Source organism: Panthera pardus, unplaced genomic scaffold, assembly GCF_024362965.1.
Source record: "Panthera pardus isolate Hobbes unplaced genomic scaffold, ASM2436296v1 HiC_scaffold_8, whole genome shotgun sequence".
In the NCBI taxonomy this organism is placed as follows: Eukaryota; Metazoa; Chordata; class Mammalia; order Carnivora; family Felidae; genus Panthera; species Panthera pardus.
In genome coordinates this window covers 100,576,498-100,604,419 of record NW_026527013.1, presented here as the reverse complement: position 1 = coordinate 100,604,419, position 27,922 = coordinate 100,576,498, and the positions used below count along the sequence as shown (strand labels likewise).

At 37.5% G+C, this 27,922-nt stretch overlaps 1 protein-coding gene across 5 annotated transcripts in view; it reads right to left on the bottom strand.

Annotated features, from left to right (window-relative positions):
* Positions 1–21,425: 21,425 nt before the first annotated feature.
* C1GALT1 (core 1 synthase, glycoprotein-N-acetylgalactosamine 3-beta-galactosyltransferase 1) overlaps positions 21,426–27,922 on the bottom strand; it is a 41,542-nt gene continuing 35,045 nt past the window's right edge. For all 5 annotated transcript variants that reach the window (XM_019443405.2, XM_019443407.2, XM_019443406.2 and 2 more), the window contains exon 4: positions 21,426–26,294. In XM_019443405.2, the coding sequence (XP_019298950.1) occupies positions 26,103–26,294 (192 nt within the window). In that variant the 3' untranslated portion in view covers positions 21,426–26,102. The remainder of the gene's footprint in view (positions 26,295–27,922) is intronic.

Here is a 27,922-nt window from a genome sequence, read left to right as displayed (position 1 = left end):
AGGGATTAACTATGCTCATTTTCATGCTTGAGTACAGTTGCTGTATATGCTATGTGAAGGATAAACTTTCTATTTTTTAAATTGTCAAGAGGCATGTGGGTGGCTCAGTTGGTTAAATGTCCAACTCTTGGTTTTGGCTCAGGTGATGATCTCATGGTTCATGAGATTGAGCTCCATGTCAGGCTCTGTGCTGACATCAGGAAGCCTGCTTGGTATTCTCTCTCTCTCTCCTTCTCCCTCCACCCCTCCCCAGCTCTCTCTCAAAATAAATAAATAAACTTCAAAAAGATAAATTGTCAAATAAAGTATTAATTTGGTGTAAATAAACATATTTCTCATGGCTTTCAAAAACAAATATAACAGAGTTGCAGATTTAACTTATGTTACAATAGAGATTTGTTCCTTTATTTTTATCCATAAATACTGTGGGCTTCCCCCCTGACTTCTGGTAGTGGGGAGAAAAATCATTAACTTTTGGCCCTATCTGGGTGAAATCTTAGTTCAAATGAATAAAGGAAACAATCCCTTCATTTTTTTTATGCTAAAATCTTTCAATCACTTTATTTATTTCTTTTAAATTTTTATGAATGTAATTTTTGTCAAATTGGCTTACATACAACACCCAGTGCTCATCCCAACAAGTGCCCTCCTCAAATGCCCATCACCCATTTTCCCCTCTTCCCCAACCCCCATCAACCCTCAGTTTGTTCTCTGTATTTAAAAGTCTCTTGTGGTTTGCCTCCCTCCCTCTCTGTAACTATTTTTTCCCCTTCCCTTCCCCCATGGCCTTCTGTTAAGTTTCTTAAGATCCACATATGAGTGAAAACATATGATATCAGTCCTACTCTGATTGACTTATTTCACTCAGCATATTACCTTCCAGTTCCATCCATGTTGCTGCAAATGGCATGATTCCATTCTTTCTCATTGCCAAGTAGTATTCCATTGTTTATATATACACATCTTCTTTATCCATTCATCAGTTGATGGACATTTAGGCTCTTTCCATAATTTGGCTATCGTTGAAAGCGCTGCTATAAACATTGGGGTACATGTGCCCGTGTGCATTAGCACTCCTGTATCCCTTGGGTAAATTCCTAGTAGTGCTATTGCTGGGTCATAGGCTAGTTTTACTTTTAACTTTTTGAGGAAACTCCACACTGTTTTCCAGAGTAGCTGCACCATTTTGCATTCCCACCAACAGTGCAAGAGGGTTCCCATTTCTTCACATCCTCACCAACATCTGTAGAGGAAACAATCCCTTCAAATAATGCTTAGGGGAAAAAGGCAAAAAAATGAAGAGCCTCTGTGATCTCTTGTATCACATGTCCCCCACCGATTTCTCTCCAAAATGGCTTCTGCATATATGGGTGTGGTTTTCATGACTCCTGGGACAGTAGTCTTTGGGGTGATGGACCTACTTCTCCTGGTTGGTTCTTGCCCAGCTGATACTTGTGGCTCAGTTCTGTGGCTACTGAACAGCTAGAGTGCCCCAAAGTCCCTATGGGTGCTGGTTTGGCATCATCTGCATGCTCCTCTCTATTCCCCACACAAGTTTTCAATTTTTCATATACTTCTGGACCTCTTCTTCAATGCCGATGGTTAGGAACCTTTAGAGCAGTCCCCAAGGTCTTCACATGGTTAGAGCTTATCTGAGGGATCTATGGCCACTCTGTCATCCGATCTTCTCTTGACAGACTCAGCCCCACTTTGGTCTCTCAGGGGCTACAGACACTTCTGAGTCCCTGGTCTGGTGATTTACTCTGTAACCCTCTCTACAGAACACTCCACCCCCCCATTACAGCAACAACCATTGGGTCTCTCTCCACCCCAGGCTCAGCAATTGCAGGATCCTATATACACACCACATGAGAGGCAAGGCCACTTGGGGAAACCATAGCCTCCTCTTGACCTTCTGCAAAGCCAAATGATGTGGGTTCTCTCCAGTTTGGTGTAGAACAGCCTGCAAGGCAATCCCTCTCAGAGTTCCAAGTGAGCGATGGGGCAAGAATCCCTCTGCCCCCTCTACCTCTCAGTTTTCCTCACTCATCTAGCTGGGGTGGGAGGGGGCATACATTATTCCTGTACTTTGTTTTCTTAGTCTTCCTTCTTCATCCTGCTTCCCTCTTTCCACCCTGGGAAGAAAAATGTGTGGGTTGTCTTTAATTTTCTGATGTATCTTCTTCCATGTAACAGCAGTTCTTGGAACTTTGCTGTCAGGTAGCAAAAGTTTCTTCTCTAGCCCACATAAGCTGGATCACCCAGGCTGGAACTGTGAGACGTTAAAGAGGAGAAATAAGAGTATTTGCAAAAATCTTCTCACAAGGCAATAGCCTGACTTGGAAGTACTTTTTAAATTTTTCTGCATCATCTTATTTCTTACGCCAGAATCTGAATAATATAAAATAATGTTTTTTGCATTCTTTCTTACTATAAATCCCAATCTCCACCACTGTACCCCACCCCCCCCTTCAATTAGATGGGCATTCAGCACAACTAGGTGAAGGTCGCCCTCTCAGTGAGACAAGAGAAAGAAATACATTACTGATTTCCAAAATTTTACCCTATTACAAAATAAACATGCTGCCATTGGAAGTCACCTCCTTCTACATAGAGAGAGATGATGTGCCAGCTACCAATTTCTTAGCAAAAATCATGGAAGAAGCAAAGATTTGGTTTTTATCTCCCAGTGGAGACTTTGTTACTATAATAAGACTGGGCATTTTTTGTTTTTGTAAACAAATTTCTTGCAGCAACTAGATGACAGTGTACTATACAAATGGCTATTTCTTTCTGTATATAGGCAGAAAAGCCTGACATTTTACCAAGCATAGCAGGGGGTACTATCAGTGCAAAATGATCCACACACATGAAGGGTTGGTTTATAGTTCAAAAAGAAATCTTAGATGAGACTGAACACATTGATTCCTTTCATAGTTAACTGAAGAGGTACACAAAAGAAGAATTCATTTAAACTCTCTTACACACCGCAAAAATACCAACAGCTGACTACAGCCATTATTATCACATGGCTTGTCAAACTAATATCCACTTTAAGAGGGAGGATAGATTTTCCATTTTCTATAACTTACTTCCAGATATTCATGTAAATTTTAAACAAATCTTATCACTGAACAAGGGAACATGCTGAAGTTTCTTTGGTACATCTCCTTTTAATACCTCTTTCTAAAAACATTTCCAATGCACAGAAATTTATCCATTACAGGAGCTCATTTTCCTTGGCATATGAATTTGATACTTAATAGTATGTCTGTATCCAAAGCTTCTCAAGTCACACAGACTCACAGGTCCTCAAGGTTTTGCTATGATCAAATCACTCCCTTATACATGCACAATAATGAAGTGTATCTTCCCACATTAAAAAAAAAGTGTTCAAAAAAGGTTCAATTTCAATGTCTGAAATAGCAAGGTACACAATACACATTGCAGTTGTCGCGTTCCATCCCTCTCCAGTGAACAAGTAAAGTTGAATGAGATTTGTGGTTCTGGTTCTTTTTGTGTCTCTATAACATGGTGCAAAAAACTAACAAAGATACGGAATTTGTTATGGAATAAACCACAATCAACATATTAAGAGTTAATGGCCAACTACTCAAGCAAACTTTTCTATATTGCTGACATGTCATTATCTACACGTGCATCAAGAAATACCCCTCAACGTGGCAAGACAGATGAAGCCACAACAGAACAGCTTTATATAATAGAGTTAACTCACCAACACACACATTATTACTGGCAATCCTGCTTTTATATTTTAATTAATAGCAGAGAGCTGTGCTTGATTTAGTTATGTGCATTGGTGAATTGGACATTAGCAAGATGTGGGGTTGACAAATCCCACTGGGATGGCTAAATCTGTGTTCTTGATGGTGAAATCAGGCATATCTCCCTCTTCCAGAAAGCAAAGAGCTCCAATAAATGACCACTAGTGTAGAGGATTGAAATGCAACATCCAACAACAAGACATAGTATAGGTTCTGTATGTGACATCCTGAGTGGTATTTGGAAGTATTTTAAAAATCAAGATCTATGAGTAGCTGGTTACCCTATTAAATTTTATCTCCAAGTATTTTTAAACACTGCTTTATAGGTGAGGCTGAGCTTTTTGGAGAAAGGGTAGAGGAGGTGGGATGGTGGTGAGCAGTACCCAGCTCAGGTCTCAGTCCTTTATACCCCAAGAGCAAAACAGGAAGCATTCAGTTAACTGAACCAACACTTGGTATCCAGTGAACATCTGGTGTTTATTCCACAATGCCCCTGGAGGCCTTAGCTCTTGTTTTCATCAGTCTATCAAAGTATTCCCTATATACATACTCCCCCTGAGGTGAGTTCTGGTGTACACGGTTTTATTAATCTTATTATGTTCAGAAATGTTTCAGTGCCCCTTATAGACTGGTGCCCCTGTCAGGTGTCCAGTTGGCTTCTCCTTCATCTGGCTTTGAAGACAGCTAGAGCCTAGGAAAGTTTTCTCCTCTCTCTGGGTGGTCATGTGTTAACAGTTTATTGAGAAAAAAAAGTAGTGAATCACCTTACAGAAAGCTAGAAACCCTTGTAACTGATATTACCTGAGAAAATGGAGAGCATGGGGAGCTATGAGGCTCATACCATCATAAAATCAGGGGATCATAGATAAGAAGTGGAGACAGAGGGTCTATTTTATCTTCCTTCCTTCCTTCCTTCCTTCCTTCCTTCCTTCCTTCCTTCTTTCCTTTTGGTCTTTTTTCCCCCACTTTTAAAAAATTAATTAATTAATTAAAATTTGCATCCAATTAGTAGCATATAGTGCAATTATGATTTTAGGAAAGGAATCCAGTGATTCATCCCCTACATGTAACACCCAGTGCTCATCCCAAAAAGTGTCCTCCTATTGCCCCTTGCCCATTTAGCCCATTCCCCCACCCAACACCCCTCCAGAAACCCTGTTTGGTCTCTGTATTTAAGATTCTCTTATATTTTGTCCCCCACCCTGTTTTTATATTATTTTTGCTTCCCTTCCCTTATGTCCATCTGTTTTGTATCTTAAATTCCACATATGAATGAAGTCATAGGGTATTTGTCTTTTCTCTAATTTTGCTTAGCATAATACAATCAACAACAACCACATTGTTGCAAATGGCAAGATTTCATTCTTTTTGATCACCAGTAATATTCCATTATATATATATATACATATACATATATATACACACATATATATACACATATATACATATATATACACATATATATACACACACACACATATATATATATAATACCATTTTATATACCATATATATATATATGTGTATATATATACACATACACCACATCTTCTTTATCCACTCATCGGTTGATGGACATTTGGGCTCTTTCCATACTTTGGCTATTGTTGATAGTGTTGTTATAAACACTGGGGTGCATGTGTCCCTTTGAAACAGCACACCTGTATCCTTTGGGTAAATACCTAGTAGTAAGGTTGCTGGGTCGTATGGTAGTTCTATTTTTCATTTTTTGAGTAACCTCCATACTGTTTTCCAGAGTGGCTGCACCAGTTTGCATTTCCACCAGCATCTGCTATTGTCTGAGTTGTTAATTTTAATCATTCTGACAGGTGTGAGGTGGTATCTCATTGTGGTTTTGATTTGTATTTTCCTGATGATGAGTGATGTTGAGCATCTTTTCATGTGCCTGTTAGCCATCTGGATGTCTTCTTTGGAAAAGTGTCTGTTTATGTCTTTTGCTCATTTCTTTATTTCCCTTGCCTCCAGAGACATGTTGAGTAAGAAGTTGCTGTAGCTGAGGTCAAGGAGGTTTTGCCTGCTTTCTCCTCTAGGATTTTGATGGCTTCATGTCTTATGTTTAGGTCCTTCATCCATTTTGAGTTTATTTTTGTGTATGGTATGAGAAAGTGGTCCAGGTTCATTCTTCTGCATGTCACTGTCCAGTTTTCCCAACATCATTTTCTGAAAGGACTGTCTTTATTCCATTGGATATTCATTCTTGCTTTGTCAAAAATCAGTTGACCGTACACTTGTGGGTTCATTTCTGGGTTCTCTATTCTGCTCCATTGATCTATGTGTCTGTTTTTGTGCCAGTACCATACTATCTTGATGATTACAGCTTTGTAATAGAGCTTGAAGTCTAGGACTGCAATGTCTCCAGCCGTGGTTTTCTTTTTCATTTCCTTCCTTCCTTGTTTTTTTTTTTTTTTTTTGATAATATAAGTAGACGTCTTTGTAACTTGATCATGATTCAGGGAGACTGAGCAAAATATCATAATATAATCATTTATAGTGGCAAGTAAGATTCTTGGACCCCAATTTCCCTCCTGAGAAATAAAACTCCAGTCACATAGGATGAGGGCTGAGATGGCTTAGCTTAGAGTTAGATCTTCAGAATGAAAATATAAGAAACTAGAGTGGGATTCCCTATACTTTGTTGTTTTCCAGCATAGATCTGATTGGTTCAAGCACACAACTTAATCATAATGGTAAAAGAATTATTAAGTTTTCACATGTCCGGGACACTGTGCTAAGGAACTTCCACGCATGCTCATGACATTGCTTATTCTTATTTTATAGATGAAGAAAGTGAGGTTCAAAACTTTTCATAAACTTAATATTCCCCAGTGGAAAGAGGCAGAGCTGGGATTCATAAGAATAATAAATTGGGACAATTAAACCTAACTTGCAAGTGATTGTGGAGTAAGCAAAGAAATATGTCAGGCACCTGGTGTCGAGTACTAGGTATTAAGTCACACATAGAATCTATTTTCACTTTTGCCTGCAATGTCTTCTCTGCAGACTGAGTTACGCTTTTGTCCATTTCTTTTCCAAACTATGGATTAAAACTCACTTAATATTCTCAGGGCGCCTGGGTGGCTCAGTCAGTTAAGCGACCGACTTCAGCTCAGGTCATGATCTCGTGGGTTCGAGCCCCACATTGGGTTTTGTGCTGACAGCTCAGAGACTGAAGCTGCTTCAGATTCTGTGTCTCCCTCTCTCTCCCTGCCCCTTCCCTGCTCACACTCTATCTCTCAAAAATAAATAAACATTAAAAAAAATTTTTTTAACTCAATATTCTCTCTCCATTCGGTTTTATTCTCCTTTTAAGAGTGTGTTCTTTCCACTGCCCTGTACTTCTTCCCATTGTATCATTTTTAAAAGCAAGGCAAGATAAGGGAGATGTGCCATTTTTCCTGTATTTTCTTTTCCTTTAGATTTTTGCACCATTCATGTGTATTAACTCTTCAAAAGGGGAAAACATTTTAAAAATCACTTAATAAAGGCATGTTGGAACATACATGCCTATCAGACCTCATCAATTAAGTGATTTTTGTGTCACATTTCTAACCAAAATGCTATCCTTGAAGTAAAATGTAGGTATTTTAGGGTTGGTAAGTTCCTTAGCAATTAGGCTTATGTTTTAGCATACCTAGTACTTAAGGAGTTATATTTTTACCTAGGAAGTATTCATGCAATAGAGTATCACCAACACATAAATATCTCTGGAAACGCCAACAGGCACACCGAAAAGCCCAAATAACAGACATGCAGACCTGAGAAGACTTGCTGGCATAGAGATAAACTTCTTTCCTGAATCAAAACAGTTGATTTAACAAAACTTTCACACTTGTCCAACAAAAGCTAATGCCATTTGAGGAACTCTTATTTGGGATACGTCCAGTGTCTCTTTCTATGTTCTCAGCATTTCTTGGGTTTTTCTTAGCATTTCTAAGGTCTCCAGCCATCCAAGTAAGCCTGTTTTGTGCCTCAAACTGTTCTTCCTGGCTGAGCCAACAGTGTAGATCCAGGCTTGTTGAGAGTTAGGATTTAAAGAGCACACACACACACAAGGATGCTTTTAATCTGGTATAGAAACAGGTCTCATGTCATCCTTCTGTTTTTATTCCCTTAATTCTCCGTAAGCTTCCTGATGGCTCAATCTTCATGCCTTGTTGGCCCATGATCACTACTTAGTAATAAGCTCATTCATTAAACAAATGGTTTAATCTCATGGCTTTAGGTAGTTAGGGTCTCACTCACTGCAAATAAAATTGAAAGTTCAGGGGTGCCTGGGTGGCTCAGTCGGTTAAGCGTCGACTCTTGGTTTCGGCTCTGGTCATGATCTCATGGTTCATAAATTCGAGCCCTGTGAAGGGCTCTGTGCAGACAGGGCAGAGCCTGCTTGGGATTCTCTGTCTCCCTCTCTCTCTACCCACTCCCCCAGAATAAGTAAATAAACTTAAAAAAAAAAAAGCTAAAGACTTGTGCTTTGATGTACTAACATGGTGAATGGATACTAAATTTCCATATACCAGTCATTATGCTTTATATAATGTACAGTATAAGAGTTATGTGTCTCTATGTCAAGGACATTAAATTTATTTGAGAGTAATTATTTGAGAGAAACCCACAATGTACAGTTCTTTTCTGTTAAGTGGCAGAATGCTATTTGTTGAGGGTGAATAGTTACCTTGCTCTTCTATGTAATCTCCACAGGAGACATATATTTGAGATTGATTTTAAAGGAGAGTGATTTGGGCTTTGTGAGGAATGAACCTGAAGAAAGGACACAGGAATAAACTCAGATAGCTGGCTCTGCGGCTGCTTAGCTCTGTGACCTTTAGAACAGTGCTAAGATTTTCTGAGTGTTGGGCCCCATCTGAGAGAGTGATCGAATGACATGTTCCAGGTGCCTCACAAAATACCAGTTCCTAAGAAGTCATCTGCCTGCCGGGTCTTTTGGGATCTTGCAGGTGATGCTGGATGAATACCTCCTACTATGTTCAAAGCATTGTGCTTTAAACTATGGATACGACAGCGAACAAAAGGGAGATGGCTACTCTCTTCAGGAGCTCACATGGAACTCCCTATGCAGGAAATCATTTCCAAATGGGAAATATTAGAGACAACTCTAAGGGTCATGATGAAGATACAAAGGTACTCAAAATGAGAGATCTGAAGCTTTTTTAGACAAGGAGATTGTCTCTAGATATCTAGATTATTAGGGTGCACCCTGATATGTGGAGTTAACATATTTACGAAAAGTTATGTAACCTGATTATGGGGAACATTTTCTGAGACCCTGGCAGCTACTACCCTTCAGCAGGTCCTTTATACTGAACGTGAAAGTGAGCCTTGTCTTGGTTCTCCCCACTCTTCTACATCCCTCCCCACATACCCAGTATTTCCTGGTTTATATGCAAATATGGGTTTTACAGACTTTTTAAAGATTTTTTTGAAGTTTGTTCAGTTTTGAGAGAAAGAGAGACAGAGTGTGAGCGGAGGAAGGGCAGAGAGAGAAAGGGAAATGCAGAATCCAAAGCAGGCTCCAGGCTTCATGCTGTTAGCACAGAGTTCAACGGGAGGCTCGAACTTATTGTGAGATCATGACCTGAGCTGAAGTAGGAATCGACTGAACCACCCAGGTGCCCCGAGACCTTTTTTTTTTTTTTTTTTAAATAAAAACTTGTGGACATGTTTTCTCCAGTTATTTCCTTACTTATTATTTTCTGATATACAGAATACCAACTTTCCCATGAGGACTGTAGTAACATGCAAGGAATATAGATGTCTTTCCATTCCTTTGCAGCACAGTAAAGTGGAAAAAAACATGGGCCAGTTAGAAGTAGCCTCATCATTTTCTGGATAGGTGATCCTAGATCAGTGTATTTAGATGTCAGTGCACAAAGAATTGGGTGGTTGTTCAAAATGCAAGTACTCTAGACCCTATTACCAGAAATTCTGATTTGCATTCTAAATCAGTCCTGTGTGTAGTTAGAAATGCTTTTAACTGAAAGTAACAAAATACTCAATAATCTAACTATCTCACATAGTAACAAGTCTCCTAATAACTGCTCCAGGGTTTGTGCAGCTCAGTGATGTCATCAGAGTCTCAGGCTTTCTTTCTGTCCTCACTTCTCAGCATGTTAGCTTTTTACCTTAGAGGTCTCAGATCTAAGGCTTAGATGCACAGATGACTGCTGCTCCCAGGAGCACATCCTCTCACTACCATGCCCAAGGAAGGGTACCAGACAGCTCCCCTTGTGCACCTTCATCTTTTTTTTTTTTTTAGAAGCAAAACCTTTCCTAGAAATTCTCCATTCCAGGCAGTCTCCTGAGATGTTTTTGGTCAGACTGTTACAGGTTGCCTCTAGCTACAAAGAGATGGGAAGGTATTTGGGAAAGTGAAACACCGAGTGTCAAATTGAGACAACAACCTCAGGCTAGGCACATTTCTCCCTGAACATAATTGGGGTTCTGTTGTAAACGAAGAAGTAGGGAATAGCTGTCAGGAGACAACCACTAGTGTCTGCCCTGGCCCTGAGGAGATTCCACAGACCACACTTTAAACCAATGGGTTATATCAGAAGCATCCAAGGAGGCTTTAAAAAGTGTCAGAGACCTGGACTTAACTGATTGAGTGGGTCAGCGGTAAGGCCTGAACATCCGGATTTTTTTTTTTTTTCTAAAGCTCATTAGGTGATTCCGGTGTGCAGCTTGGATTAAGAATTCAGTGGACTTATCAGTAAATTTCTCTGAACAGCAGTTGGCAGCCCATGGATATAGGCTATAACAGTATCTGCCACATTGTATAGTGGCAGATATAGGATATAACAGTATCTGCCACATAGGATAAGTATTAGAAATAAATGGGTTGGTATATATAAAGTCGAAGCTCAAGCCAGCACATTAAGTTTTGGATCTTAGTCTACCCTCCTCCTCTTCTGCTAGACTGGTTCTGGAGGAAGATTCTGGTTTCCTTTTTCTTTCTTTTTCTACAATATTTTTTTATTTATAACTTTATTGAGGAATACTTGATAAATATAATCATATTTAAAGGGTACAATGTGATGATTTGATACACATATGCCTTGTAGAATCATTACCAAGGTCAAGATAATTAACACATCCATCACCTCACCCACATCATCATCATATTTAGCATAGTTCTCTCTCTCCCTCTCTCTCTCCCCTGAGAGAGAGTGTAAAATAGTACAGATATTAAGGAAATAATGTGGCATCTCGTCAAAAAATTAAAAATTAAACTATCATTTGATCTAGCATTCCCATCCGTGTATGTATGCAAAGGAACTGAAATCACTATCTTGAAGAGATACCTAAACACTCATGTTCATTGCAGCACTATTCACAATAGCTAAGACATGGAAACAACCACAGTGTCTGTCAACAGATAAATGGATAAAGAAAATGTCATATACATATTATATACATACATATACAATATTATGTACATATATACACAATATAGGAATATATATATTGAAATCCATATATATAGGAATGTATAGAGGGGTAAATATATATAATTATATATAGGAATATTATTTAGTCATTAAAAAAAAGAACACCTTGCCACTTGCAACAACATGGACAAATCTGGAGGGCATTATGCTAAGTGTAACAAACCAGACAAAGAAATATGCTGTATGGTATCACTTATATGTAGAATCTTAAAAAAAACAAAAAAACAAAAAAAACCCTCTAGTTTTCCCCACAGCAACAGTGCTTTTCAAAATAGTGAGTAGACTTGTTAGTCTTGGCTACTGCATTAGTTCTCTACAGCTGCAAAAACCAAATACCACAAACTTAGCAGCTTAAAACACCAACTTAATTTATCTCACAGTTCTGTAGGTTAAGAAGTCTGGGCACGCTAGGCTGGGTCCCATGCTCAGGGTCTCAGGATGAGATTAGAGAGTTGCCTGGGCTGGGTTCCTACCTGGAGGCTTGGGTGATGAATATTCTTCCAAGCTCAGTGAGGTTGATGGCACAATTCAGTCCCTTGCAACTGTAGGACTGAGGCCCCATTTTCTTGCTGGATGTCAGCTGGGGTTCTCTCTGTGCTTTTAGAAGCAACTCTCATTTTTTTTCTCACATGGTCCCCTTTATCTTCAAAGCAACAAGAGTGTATCAAGTTCTTCCATGCTTCAAATCTGACTTCCTTTTCTACTCCAGTTGGAAAGAGCTCTCCATCTTTAAAGGCTTCTGTGATTCTACGGGGCCCATCTGGATAATGCAGGATGATCCCTTTATTTTAATGTAAACTGTGCTTTATATTAACAGAATCATGGAAGTGATATTTCCTCATATTCATGCGTTCTGGGGAATTAGGATGGGACACCTTTGGGGAGAGGGAACTTTAGAAATACTGCCTACCATATCTGTCCATCCACTTCCCTATTTCAAGCACCCCTTTATCCCAATGGCTCTTACCCATCCTTCAATCTTGTTATCAGCCAGTATTTAGCAATCTCCAGGTGAGATGTTAGTACCTGCCACGTTTTTTAATTGAAGGCTTATTAGGTATAAATTATTTCCCATATTAGGCATAACTTACTTCGCATATAGGCAAAAACCAGGATAGGAATGTCACCTTCACATGTATGCCCTCCCTGGTCATGGACACAGAATCAGTAGCCTGGCCTGACCTCAAAGGGTTGGAGGCATTGGGCAGTCAAGCCTGGGAATTCCAATTAGACACAAAGAGATAACAAGAGGAGACAATTCATTCCAAGGGCCAAGTGAAGGACACTGACAGGTAGGCACCATGGAGGTTCACAGGTAGTTGTAAATGAAAATGATTTCAGAGCTGCTGAGATATTTCATGACCGTTCCAATCACACAGCACAGGCAGACCCCAATTTCCCTGCCTCCTAAACTCAACCGACTTTTCTCTGAAGCCCAAACTGGTTCGGAAAATTCCTTTTTTGGAGCATATCCTACTACCTAGTAGTTACCCAGAGCATTTTTTAGAAGTCTTACGTAAGTATTGTTTTAGCCTGATTTTTAATCTTTACCTTGAGAAATCTTAAAAGTACTGAAAATCAAAGCATAAAGAGTGGAGACACTGGGAAAGTCTGAATAATCTTGAAAAGCCAAAACAAAACAAAAACTAAAGGCCCAAAGACAGCAGCCATAGGTGAGGTTTCATGTCCACATTTTTACTGTGGTTCTCTAGTGGACACTGTGGGGTGTGGTCCAGTCCTTCCTTCAAGTCTGATGCATCCATTCCCCAACTGCTGGGGACATTGGCAGCTGACGGCTCTCAGCCATGTTTCTCTCAGGGAATGACCCTGATGAAAAGAATGACCTTGTGCAAGATCATGCCCCTCCCTGGGCAGTCCTCATCCAATGATGGGTATATATTGGTGTATGAAGGTCAGACAGCTTTGACCTAAGCAGGACAAGACTGAAGGGCCATTCCAGTGCTAGAGTTTCTCTGAGAGACTGGTGTAGGACTCTGTAAGGGCTGCCTTGCAGTTCAACACCCCCTCTGCACAAAGCTGTTCCCTCTAATTCTCCATAGGCGTGATTCCCAAGGCCACTTCCCAACCACTTTCCTGCAAGCTTGTCTCAGGCTGGCAACAGATTCTAACAAGTCCCATCAACCTGAGGATGTGGATGTGTCTGTGTCTTTGTGCCTGTGTACACGCATCAGGTGTGTGTTTCTCTGTTTAGCTTGAGAAAGAAAGAATGGGCAAGTGATCTAGCAGTTTAAAATATGACCAGAAAACACAAAGAAAAAAACGTATTGGATTTAAAAATTTTTCATCATGAGCTTCAACATTTCTTTTCTCAAGTCTCAATTTAGTCTGCCAAAAAGAGTTATAAAAGCTAATGATGGAATAGTGAAAAATTCAGAGAGGCAAGAAGTGTACTGAATTCATTTCCTTCCCCTGATGCACTAGACATGATTTGGGTGCAGTCAAGACAAGGGGTAGATTGTTAGCCATAGTTAGCTATCCAGGATACGGCACTTGCAAAATAATGGAGCCATTTCAAACATTAACAACATACAAGAATGTTCCATCATCTTTCGAAAAATGACTGCAGGAAATTATTCCCTCCCAAATTCATCTCTTAATTGTTCTGTAGAGTGGTCAGCAATGGCAGGTGGGAACACAGCCTTAAGTGGCAGTCCTGATGGAAGCACTACTCCTTAGAATACGGATAGGCTTTTTAGAATAACAAGAGCCTCGGCTCACTGACCTCCAGTCTGGATCTTGTAAAGTGTTAATTTGGCTGGAACTGACATGCTGATGCTAAGCTAGAGAGAATAATGGATAGTATCTAAGAATAGGACAAAGTAGAATCAGTCTGGATGTTAAGACATATGTCAGATTCATGTATGTAAGTATCTATTTTATGCCCCAAAGTAGATAATTCTATAGACACATTCTACATCTTCTGATATCCTTGGTTTTGTGGAAATTGGGATAATTTGAAAAGAGTACTTCTTAACCCAACACTAAAGAGTTAGGGCACAATGTGCTCTTAAGTATAGCTGGAAATCAGAAGGCTATCTGTGGGTAAGACATGTGTGAAAGATTCTGGTTTCCTGTGCTATTCATCTTGGGTAAAAGTTTGGCTTCAAAAGATTTTTAAAAATGTAATATGTAGATTTTTAGAGGTAATCATCCCAGGTTAAAAAACACTGTATATTCTTTACAGTGATAAATAACAAAATTGCTACATGTCAAGCAAACACTGGAAGCAAGTCAGTATACAATTCAATGCTTCTAAAGTGAGGGTCCACATTGCTTGCATTGGAATTATCTGGACTGATTTTAAAAATTCAGATTGGGGCACCTCGTTGGCTCAGTTAGTTGAGTGTCCAACTCTTGATTTCGGCTAAGGTCATGATCCTAGCATCATGGGATCGAGCCCCGCTTCAGCTCTGTGCTAAATGTGGAGCCTGCTTAATCTGCCCTTCTCTACTGTGCCCTCTCAAATAAAAAAAGAAAAATAAATAAATATTCAGATTTCTGGGGCCCCAACTCCTGATCTACTTGGCCTAGAATTCTGCACTGTAAGTAGCACACTAGGTGATTCCTGGACACATTAAAATGTAAGGAAAGGTGACACAACAGGTCGATTAGCTTTGGGCTAGAAGAGTCTTCAAAGATAAATCTAGCCCAAACCCCTTGGATTGTGACCAAGGCACATAGATATGCTACGATATAAGGTTTAAGTAATGAAGTCACAGTCTGAGATCCTTTTAGTTGAACAAATATTTATGAATGACCTACTCTGCAAATCTCTGTGTAAGATAAAAAGATAAATGAGACATAATTCTTGCTCTCTCTGATTCTAAAACATCATCTAATTTTCAGCTAAATATGTAACTCAACCTTTCCCTAATTCTGTTTTTATTCTTAACATCTCTTCATGTAAGATTGTCTCTTGGAAGTCATTTAATGGAATGCTCATAAAATTGAACTGATTTTATTTTTTGCTCTCAATGTATCTCCCCACTTTACGATCAAGACCAGGTGGTGACAGGTGAATTGGTGAACAGGAGTAATACCAACCTACTCTATCAGACTGAAATGATATTAGGCATGTGGCGCTAACAAAGTCAAAGTTATTATCTTCGAAATGTCTGTGCTTATTCCAAGTGCAGTATTGTCACACTACTATTGATTTGTTGGTGAGGGCGTCCGAGTCCCTGAACTATTCAGGGAATTCTTAGAGATATAATATCAAGGTTCTAACTCCAGAAAGAAAAGCCCAGACCTTGAGTCTTTTCTTAAAATATAAAGACTTGACTTTAAAATTTGAGAAACTGCAGACTTCTAAGGATATGTTTAACTTTAGAAACTCCTTTAGAGCTGAGGCAGTACCTGTTCCCAAGTGCAGAGTCCAACCCTTAGCCTCTACTATCTAGATGAATACTTGCAAGTTTCTCCAAATGGAGCTTTTAATGAATTTAGGTCTGCTAAGCATGGTGGAGTGTATGGCTTGCTTCTATGACTCAGTAATGCTGAAGGAATGCAAGATACCTCCTCAGAACTCCCTCAGTTCTGTAAATTTGAGTTCATGGAGCCCTCACTGAAGTATGACTGCTAAGGCACTAAATACAAGTTTATCCTTTAAAGACCATGCGGGTTTGCTTATCCTTGATCCCGTCTAAAACAAAGGGATTTTTATTAGGTTGAATACTAGTCAGTGCAATGTGGATATTATACACATCACAGGAATCAGAGTGGGCTCCTCCCTCATTTGGTTCTCTGAGGGCAATGCTTGGCTGACCTCTCTGCGTAAATTCTCCACTTGACTAGTAAGTCAGTGAGGTTCTTGGGTTGACAGTTAAATATACACTACTGCCACTGCAGGACTCTGGATAGCATAGATTTTATAGTTTCTATAAGGTGAGATTCATTTGTCCTATTCAAAAGACTACCAAGTGTAATGTTCCGGCCAAAGATAGTATTCAATCAAAAGTAATAAGACAACGGGGCACCTGGGTGGCTCAGTCGGTTAAGTGTTAGACTTCGGCTCCGGTCATGATCTCGCAGTTCACAAGTCCGAGCCCCGTGTTGGGCTCTGTGCTGAGGGCTCAGAGCCTAGAGCCTGCTTCGGATTCTGTGTCTCCCTCCCTCTGCCCCTGCCCCACTCAAGCTCGGTCTCTCTCTCTCTCTCAGAAATAAACATTTAAAAAAAATTTTTTTTTTTTTTTTAAATAAGACAGGAAAATGTAACTGAATTACCAAAAGAAGTGACAATAGAAATAGACCCATGGTGGGGAGGTTGTGGTCCAGATAATGGGGGTAGGAGACATGGATTCTATAATGTCTATACTTAATATGTTTACAGAGGCCTGGAAATGATACAAAATAACCAAATAGAAATTCTAGAATTGAAATATTTGATAAATGAAACCAAGAACTCAATAGATGGGCTTAATAGTGGGCCCAAGAAAATTTTTCATTACAGAAGTTACTGGGTGACCTTCCTCAAATTCTAATCTCATAAAAAGCTTATTAGCTTCCAAAAGGCAGCCTTATTTGCCTTGGCAGTGCACCTGGTAGAGCTTTATCTTAGTGAACAGGTGTGTCTTGTCTTTGAGTTTTGCTCTTTAAGCCCTTAGCCTTCACTGCCCATTTTGGTTTGACATATTTGAAGACTATCATTGGCTCTGTTACAGTTAAGTTGAAGGAGTCTTCCCTAAACACTGAATTCCCAGAGCCAAGACTTTATCTTTTCCTCTCTGCAACCCTAGGACCAGCAAAGTATCTGGGCGTAAAAAGTCATTCATATGAATGTAAGAATTGGACTTGAAGAGTAAAAGGAAAGTGCAGGGATACTGAGAGACTGAAAACAACAAGCCCTAGGGCAAAGGCCTGACCTACACAACACTCGGAAGCTGCTTCTCCTCTCAAGGCAAAAGCCTAGCTCAAGCTGCCCTCAGCCTGGCCAGTCCTTCCTTCACAGTGATTGATAGGAGTGTGATCGTCCTCTTGTCACTGGAAGGTATTGTGCTTATTCTGTTAAAGTAGTAAAAAGTGAGAGGTCTACCAAAGACCTGACTGGTGGTGGATAGCAGGCGGCTGATCTTTTCCCATTTCTCTAATGGTAACCCTTCTCCCATCTTACACGTTTAGCAGAGAGTGCAAATGTATAGCTAAATTTTATTCAGTGGTAAGGAAACTGTGGGATCACAATACATAAGTAAAATTATTCTTTAGTTACCTTGACTCAAGACTAAACTACTAAAGAAGAAAAAAAGTGGTGAACCAAAATATCTTTTCCTGTGTGCAATGCATGAGGTGGAAAATGGGGTCACTGTACTTGTGTGGCCTCAAAGCACATCTCCCTTTTCTATCCAAACTGTTGAACTAAATGAAGAGTGGGGTCCCTAGAGGAGTTTTGTTCCCTGTTTTGTTAATGGGGGAGGGCAAGTATTCCTAAAAGACAGCTCTCAAGTATCAGGAACAGTGAAGATTTAATTTAACCACAGCCACCCTTGGCTCTAGAAGCCCCATTGTTACTTGTCAGATTGTTTCTGTCATTCTTTCTCATATGAAAGACAGTGTGCCCTGACTGGTTTAGAATTAGGCTATTAGGAGACTTGATGTCTGTATTGCCACACCTGGGCCTCCCGGGTGTGATTGTGACAAGTATTAAAGCTAACAAAGTAAATCAAATATTTGCTGACTGTGTATACAGAAGCTTGGAGAATCACCTGTGGGAGAGGTGAAAGAGTAAGTAAACAAAACAACTCTTGAGTTTAACATGATATGCCATGGAGTGAGGCTAATTTTTAATTCTTAGGTGTAAAAAGTACAATAACTTAGGGAGGCAACCACTACCATCCTGTCACATAAGGTGGAAGTCTGAAGAAAAATGGTGTCAAAGGAAATCAACCTACTTTAACTTCTTTAAAAAAAATAATCTCACTGATGTAAATAACTGTGCTTTCCGGTAAATGCTTTGCATTTTCACAGCTTCTACTTTTTGTCATGTATTTCAGTTTTAGTAGTGACAGGAAGTTTGGGTGCAAAGGAGAAAAAAGAAAACCCTTTTAAAGACATCCTGACAAGTGAGTTTCAAATAATTCTATGCGGTGATCTACAGTCAAGGAATAAATTCAGGAAATATACTGTAAGTTTAGCATTTGTAAAGACTACTGAATTAGTGTGGCACCTAAGTGGCTCAGTCAGTTAAGTGTCTGATTCTTGATTTCGGCTCAGGTCATGATCTCACAGTAGATTGAGCCCTGCATCAGGCTCTGTACTGAGCCTGGAGCCTGCTTACGATTCTCTTTCCCCTCTGCTCCTCTCCCCTGCTCGCGCATGTGCTCTCTCTCTCTAAAAATTAAAAAAATAAAAAAAGATTACAGAATTAATAAGATAAATAAATTTCTACTACTTAATGTATAGCAAAAATTCTATTAATATTCTTTAATAAGCACTAATTTACATTATTATGAGGTAATCAATTAGCCCTAAATGAGGTCTTTGGTGATCTTAAATTACTTAACTGCACCCAGCAGTTTTTCATCTACTTTCTAAGTCAGTATATTATAAAGAAGACTGGATCTTCATGTGTTTTAGAACTTCAGACTCAGGTTCAGTTTCACCACTCAGTTCTGCTTCAACTGTTCTGAGTCATTCGACCTTGGAACACCAGTTTTCCTATGGGTAAATTTGAAGATTTAGTGGTCTAAGAGGGTTAAAGACAGTAAGACACTGAGAGAAGGTCTAACCTGGTAAAGATTATGAGAATTTCAGATGGGAAAAACCACCAAATACCATGATTACTTAAGGATCTCAGAAATAGCTGGCTACCTGTTTAAGATCATTAAGAAAATATGTGATTCAATTATTTCCCTTTTTTCCTGCTTCTGTAACCAGGCAAATAGGTTTGTAAAAATTACTTTTTATAAACATTAAATAATTTTTATGTCCTATTATTCTAAGCACAGTTACCTTCACTTCCCTTTAGTAAGAAGAAGATAAATTAAGCAATAATTCTGTATATTTTCCAGGACTACACCTTTGGAAAACTTAAAATAGGTAGTAGTAAATCTGTATGTATTTAGGTAAATAAATTTCTTCTTGAGTGACTTATCAATTAGCAATACAACTGAATACAATTAATTAGAAAACATGGGGCAACTGAATATATTAAATTGCACAACTCCACTACTAAAGCAATATGAAGCGGTGTTTATTTCCTCAGGTTTTCTAAAGTTGGTGAATCCAAATAACGGTGTGCACTAATAAGGAACATACTGGGTGGCAAGTTACTGAAAATTGAGGTAGAAAGGCTAGACTCAAGGGCCTTATGAACATCTGCAATCATCTGTTTAAGGAAGAGGTAGGTAAATTTTTATTCATATTGTAAAAGTACTAGACTGATTTAATATCAACAAATAGACCTGAGTTCTGGATGAAATATGCTTAAAACCACAAAGTTTTTGGTCTATTGACTGCATTTCACCAAGCCTTTTCCTATACCCAAAGCATAATTAAGCAAAGGTGAAAAAATTATTAATTTTTTACATAGTAGGGGCAAAGAACCTAATAAATATAAGAAGTATACAAAATTTTTTTCAGATCTCAGCTCAAATATTACCTCCTCAGAATTCTTTTTTTTTTTTTTTTTTAATTTTTTTAACGTTTATTTATTGTTGAGAGACAGAGAGAGACAGAGCATGAGCAGGGGAGGAGCAGAGAGAGGGACAGAATTCTTTATTGACACCCTTGAGACCCTAACCCAGAAAATTGCTCTATCAAATCACTATTTTCTTTGATTAATACCATTCTCTGAAATATCTTGTTCATTCCTCTATTAACTTGTTTGCCTATAGACATATGAGACTAGGAATCCATTCATATTGCTCACCACTGTTTTTCCAGTAGATGCCAGGCATAATTATTTGAATAATTACCTGAATAAATGAATTCCTCAGTGTACATGACAGATCAAAATACACCAAGAGACAGAAAAGTACTCCCCTGTCTCCCACACACACTTACCTGGGTAACAGAGTGTTTCTAATTAAAAAAAAAAAATATATTTTTTTAATGTTTATTTCTGAGAGAGAGAGACAGACAGACAGACAGACAGACAGACAGACAGACAGACAGAGTGTGAGCTGGGGAAGGGCAGAGAGAGAGGGAGACTCTCTCCGAAGCGGGCTCCAGGCTCTGAGCTGTCAGCACAGCGCCTGATGTGGAGCTCAAACATGAGATCATGAACTGAGCCGAAGTCAGACGCTTAACCAACTGAGCCACCCAGGTACCCCTCTACTTTTTTTAAGGTTTTTATTCAAAATCAGAGGTGGAGTATTTTGTTGCTTTAAAGACAAATATTTACTGCAGTAAAAATTACATAAGCCTATGCAAATTAAAGAATTTTGATGGAAAAATAATTTAAATTAATATTTTTGTGGGAATGCAAACTGGTGCAGCCACTCTGGGAAAGAGTATGGAAGTTCCTCAAAAAACGAAAAATAGAACTACCCTACAACCCAGCAATTTCACTACTAGGTATTTATCCAAGCGATACAAGTATGCTGTTTTGAAGGGGCACATGCACCCCAATGTTTATAGCAGCACTATCTACAATAGCCAAAGTATGGAAAGAGCCCAAATGTTCATCGATGGATGAATGGATAAAGAAGATTTGGCATATATATACAATGGAGTATAATTCGGCAATCAAAAAGAATGAAATCTTGCCATATGCAAGTATGTGGATGCAACTGGAGGGTTATTATGCTAAGCGAAATTAGTCAGAGAAAGATAAAAATCCTATGACTTCAGTCCTATGAGGACTTTAGGATACAAAACAGATGAACATAAGGGAAGGGAAGCAAAAATAATATAAAAACAGGGAGGGGGACAAAACATAAGAGACTCTTAAATATGGAGAACAAACAGAGGGTTGCTGGAGGGGTTGTGGGAGGGGGATGGGCTAAATGGGTAAGGGGCATTAAGGAATTTACTCCTGAAATCATTGTTGTACTATATGCTAACTTGAATGTAAATTAAAAAATAAATTATTCAAAAAAAATAAACGAATTAATATTTTTGGTAAAACAACCCCAAAACTACCCCTTAGTCTCTCCCACAACTCTTATATCAGTTAAAAATAATCAGATAAAACAGCTTTAAACATGGTAATTTATTTTATGTGGTTGTTTAAATCCATTGTTTAAAAATGTTCAAAAGGCACTTTAAAAAACATATTTAAAAATACATTTTTCTGACTTGTTAGTGGATCACTTAAAATAAGCAAGTCACCACACGTTTTTAAGCCATTCATGACACTATCACCTTACATAATTTTTAAATTCCAAAACACAAATATTCACTGTGTAATATAACACACTGCTTAGCAGTTAGATTAGTTTCCCTCTAACATATACTTTATATGGATTATTAATTTGTAGGGCCCTGCAAAGTTATTTAAAATGAATTGATAAAAACTAAAAACTACAGAGGTAAATGGAGGTGAAATAGAGCACTATTTACCTCTGAAACTAGTTTTAGAACTGGTTTTTCTAGAGACAATTTGTAAAATTTCTTACTCTAACCTGTGTTAAAATTTCTATTTCAACTCCAATGTATAAACATAAGTCATATTTTTAAATCAAGAGAGGTTACATTTAGCATAAAATAAACCACAGGTTGTCCCCCAGATTTCTTAAGAATGTTTCTGTCAGGCCTACAATAAATCAGAGTTTTTTGGTTTGTTTTTGAGAAAAGGGAGTAGAGGGAATGGAATCCACATAACTTTATTTAATAATTGTGTATCTAGAATGTCGAACTGTAGACTTTAAGTAGGGCAAATATCCTGAGAGCCAGTAGGCATTATTCTTGGATTTTTTTAACTTCCAATCTCATAGGGAAATCTGAAGTTAACAGGTATAAAGTTATTAATAAGTGATACAAATTCTAATCACTAATTACAGCCAAATTAACCTTGCAAAGGCAGCATTAAGAGTAGTTAGAAAATGGAAATTAGTTATAAAGGAAATAAAGAGCAACAAATACAAAGAAGAAATTGTCAAAGACAGAATAGTATAATGAGCTAAAAATTTAAAGGAAGAATAAAAGGATAGATTTGATCTAATCAATAAAGTGAAGCATTTTGTTTTTCAAGCCTCAATCTGGTAATATAAATAGTTTGATAGGTTCCCGGAAGTGAAAAATTAATCTCAAGAGACAATTACGAAAATAACCAGTTAACAAATTTAATGCTCAAATGCAATTACTGTATTTCAAAAAATACTAAAAACTGGCCATTTATTTTGAATTTTCTTACAGTAACAAAAATTCCTCTTTCTGAAATTTAAAATATTTGAAAACAAATCTGCTTTGTATCATCTATGAACTTCCCACTTGAAAATATAAGTATACTGTTGTTGGAAAACATAAAGATAGCAAAAGCCTTATGTTTTGAGACCACACTACAACCATTTATCCAAATGATCTTAATTTAAAAGATAGTAAGTCATCATCATGAAATCTGGTTTTATGTGCTCTGTCAAATACTTGGGAGAATTTTTGCTGTATTAGGTCATATAGGACAGTCAAATGGATTCTTAAAAGTGATGAAATTTTGATAGTATGAATTAGCAGAAAAAACATTCTGCATATTATAAAATAGCATTTTGCTACTTCCATTTAAAAGCTTTTACTAACAATTGGAAAAAAATTTTTACTAACAAGTGAGGACACTCAGATATGCTTATTTAATGAACTAGTATGTATTTACTAGTACTTATTAAACTCTTCCTGCCCCCATTGTGAAATTACTAAACTTGGAGAATTACATATTTTCTTGTGGGCCCTGATATTGGTCAATCTGAAGAAGCTAAAGAATTTTGTCAAAATGAATGACCCACAGACCCTTTAAATTATCTTTAAAGTCTCTTACGTTTTATATGGTGTGATCTGGGACCACACCAACTTAAAACATGCTTTATCTAAATCTTTGAAAGATACCCTACTTCTGGGGCAATAAATCTGCAGCGCATTCCAATCATTATTTGCATCAGAATTATCGAGGTCTTGGTTCCCAAACTAGCATGAATACAACTCATTTGGAGGGCTTTACACAGCTGCTAGCCTCCACCTCTGGAGTTTCTGATTTAGGTCTGGGGTGGGCCCAGAGGGGCTGAATTTCCAAGTTCCCAGATGATGCAAATACTGCTACCTAGGGCCAACACTTTGAGAACCAGTGACCAAGAGAATATGGCAATAATGCATATTAATGGGCCCCATGCTAGAATCAGAATTTCTGGGATTGGGGTTTGGAAATCTGCATTTTAACAAGCTCCCAGGCAAGAAGAGTGTAAGACCACAATTTGAAAGCCACTCTGACAACTGGGCTGGTTAATCTGACTATTACTGGCTGATGGATCAGATCACTCATGTTAATAAGTAAAAATGGAAATAATGTTAAATGACTAACCTCAAGGCTGATATGGCATGATGAACACACAGGCTTTGAGCATAAGTCCTAGCTCTGTTACTTGCTAGCTTAGTGACAGTGGAAAAGTTACTTTAATTTTCTGAGCCTCAGTTTTCTCATTTATAATACAGGAAGAACAACCAATTTGCGAAGATTAACACTAATATACACAGAATATCTAAGCATACTATATGGCATACAATAGGCATTAGATACAAACTAGCTATTACTTGTTACAAGAAATGTATGAAATATTTCAATATATTTGATTAAAGCAGATTTTTCATTCATTTAGAACAAATATTTACACTCTAAGGTAACAGAATAATAATAAAACCTTATACTTATTGCTCCATAGTCTGGGCCAGACAAGCGTTCTAAAAGTTGTACATATATTCACTCATTTAATCCTCATAAAAATCCTGTGAGGTAGGTAGTATTACTGTCCCTAATTTATGGATGAGGAAATTGAGGCACAGAGAAATGAAGTAAATTATTTAATGTTACAAAACTAGGAAGTGATAGAGCAGGAATTTAAACCCAGGCGGTCTGACTAGACCCCCAGGATTCATCACAATGTTAATTTCCCATGAGTAAATGTTAAGGTTTTTAGAAAGTAACATATATGGACTGCAAATAAATTCATATCCATACCACCGTGAAGAGTTGTTTAGACAACAGAATGAATGACTTGAAATTTTGGCAGATGATATTGCCGTGAAAACCACAAAAAACAATTTAAAGTAAAAACTGGTGTGAATTTTCACTCTGTGGACAGAGTAATCCATAATAACCACTAATTGCTACTAAGATGAACATCCTCTCAAAATACCATCCAAAGAGATGATTTTGACATGTTTTGGCACAATAAATATAAACTCTTTAGCTAAGTAGCAGAGTCAATGGCATGACAGCCATGTGAAATTTGCAACATTTAAGATAATCTTATAGTCTGCAAAATATTCTGTTATGATATACTTTTCTTTCCTTCCAGAAATTCTTTAAATAGAGTCACTAAAGTTAGAATGAAATATTTATGAATGTATTTTTGAAGACAGTATTAAATGTGTATTCTGCTGTTAGAATTATCCATTGGCAAAAAAAACAAATTAAAAAAAAAATTCCAAAATATTAAGTCTGCATCAAAATTCAGGCTGTTATTCATGAATTAAGTATTTGGTCTTTTAGTATCTGACATATTTCAGTTTGTTTACGCACTCTGTTTTTCTAATGTTTTTAATTAACTCTGGTCAAAATATTACATTCAAATTATTTTGCCAGTGTAACCAATAGCCACCTCAGAGCCTAAAAATGAATGTCTAAACTCTGCTTTAAACAAGTTATGAAAGGCACAAACAAATTTTCATCTCTCAACAGGATGATAATGAAAGGAACTATAATTACGTAGCTGGAATGAGTTTTAAATAATCAATTAAAAATGTCACTTAGTAATTCCTGAGAGTGGCACTGATCTAAGAAAAGCATCCCCAAATAGCATTAAATTTACTATTTATTAGTTACCCATGATTAACAATGGGTAAATTTGGGAACAAAATATTTTAAAATGCATATTTATAGAATGCTATTAATGCTTTGAGTAAATAAATATTAATAATTAAAATTGTATTCAAGAATAAACATATTTAGAAAAGAGACAACAGGGACTCAGTAAAACATAAACTACTAATTAGAACCAAGTATATAATACAGTCAAGGCCCATATAATTTCAAAATGTGGTTTTATTAATGCACTTTAGGACAAGTGCCATTCTTACTCTACCTCGTCTGGAAGAAATACTGCCAATTATAATCACAGGAAATTTTTCATTAGACAAAAACTGCGTGTGTGTGTGTGTGTGTGTGTGTGTGTGTGTTGGGGGGGTTGGTTCATTTATATCATGCTGCAAATATAAACTCATGTCTTGAGTTTATAAATAACATTAAGCAACAATATTTCCTTCTAAACTTTTCTTTAAGGCAGACCTTTAGCATCATGTGTGTGTTTTACTAATATGTGCAGTATAGTTTTAGAAAATTTAAACGTTCTAGTTTCTCAGTGAAAATAATACATGTGGTCAAGAACAGACAACAAAAATCTTGTTTCTAGTCCTTCTGCCTGGCCACCATTTTAAAAACACAAGTTTTTCATATATATATATTACTGTATCAAAACACATTTTAACAGATTTCACAGCTCACTTAAAGCTTCAGTTTACAGTCATTTGTATGAAAGATTTCTAATATGGAATGTTCACTTCAAAAGAATTCCTCACTGGGACTCCAGTGTTCTGTATCAGAAATGCAGAAGTTCTTCAGTGCAATGCTAGACAGTTTACCTCTTCATTTATGTTTCTCTTTCAAGAGTTCTCATTTTACTTTTGGATCTTCATTTTTGTATGCTCGACTTCTTTCTTTTAGTATATTCTCAGGTAAGGCAGGTTGATATCTATATAAATAACCATACGGACGAAGATGATAAACGAGGTATTCTAACTCATACATAGTTGTAGGATCAACATAGTGAAAAGAAACTGCAAGATCAGAACAGCAACCAGGACCCTAAAAAAGTAATGGAAACAGGCATTATTACTAAACAGTACACAGTTAATATACAATATTAACACATTCATTGAGGAAATATTAATTTTAACAGAATCTGAGCATTAAAGCTAGCAAGGTAAAGCAGAGACATCCAATTTATTAGACCTGTAGAAGAAACCAAGAATTTTTAGAGTTCTTAATGATTTAAAACTAAACATGAAAACTGCTAAAATATATCTAACTGAATAATATTCTCTTAGAATCTATAGTGCTTTTGCAGAAAAGAATCTTAAGACTTCCTCAAATGAAAGAGGCAGCTCTATAAAGAATGAAGCTCTATTTCTGAGTTTTGTTTTTTCTTCATAATGTTCTCACTATGAATTTTTGCTTGGCTCAACCTCAGAAAAACATCTTTGGAGAATTTCAGTGACTACAAAGCCTTGCCCATTATGTATCTGCAACCTAATACTTCATCTGCACATCAACCCAAACAGTACAGTATTTGAGAGGAAGTGCTGAGTCAAATCTAAGTTTGAATCCAAATTTTGTCTACTAGTGTCAAATTCTGCCTATTGGTGTATGACCTTGGGCAAGTTAATTAATCTCTCTATAAGCTTCAATTTCTTCATCTGCAAAAGATAGTTACTTAAAGGAGATAATGTTCGTAAAATGCTTGGGGCCAGTTTAGCCTATAGTAAATGCTCAATAAATGTTGACATTATTGATAGAATAATCATATTTAGGTGGCCCTAGTAAGCAGATCATAAACATTTGCTCAGATATATAACTCAGATTGATTCCTAACAGAGTTGGTATGAGAACAGGTTTAAAAAGATAAAAACATGACAATAATAAAAAAAATACAACAAAGAAACAGGAAAAAAAAAAAAGCAAGAACATAACACAGAAAAAAACACAAAACTGACCCCAGAATTAAACAGTCATAAGGTTATTTTGGGGTTAGAACTGGTATCTACAGAATGTTTCACCCAGGTGACTCAAACAAAACTTCACACTCTATCTAATGTCTTTGCAAGGACCAAGAAGTAAGATATCCTGGCAAGTTCTCAGTGAAGATTCATACTGAACATTTAATAATTCATGTTTGAATTCACTTACTGCATGCTTACAATGCAGTAAAAATTATCAAGGAATTGTCCACTGTATTTTCTCTGGCCTTCTCTCTGAACTTTCCTTTGAAACAAACACGGGATATGTGAGGTTTCTGGACAATCACATAGACACTGGAAAATTGTTTGGTGCCTACTTCTTACACCTTGAAGGCAATGTAAGGATAGGAACAAATCTGAAAAGTAAGTAGGTAAGTGAACTTGTGATCATCAAACCATCTCTGCCCAATAGATATATGTGAACCACATAATGCAGTTTAAAATCTGGTAGCCATATTTAAAAAGTAAAAAAGTGAGGGGTACCTGGGTGGCTCAGTCAGTTGAGCATCCAACTCTTGATTTTGGCTCAGGTCATGATCCCAGGGTTGTGGGATTGAGCCCCACGTCGGGCTCTGCACAGAATGTGAAGCCTACTTAAGATTCTCCCCACCCCCCCACCCCTGCACCTCTCCCTTACATGCTCTCTAAAATTAAAAGTTTTTAATTAAAAAAAAGTAAAAAAGTGAAATTAATTTG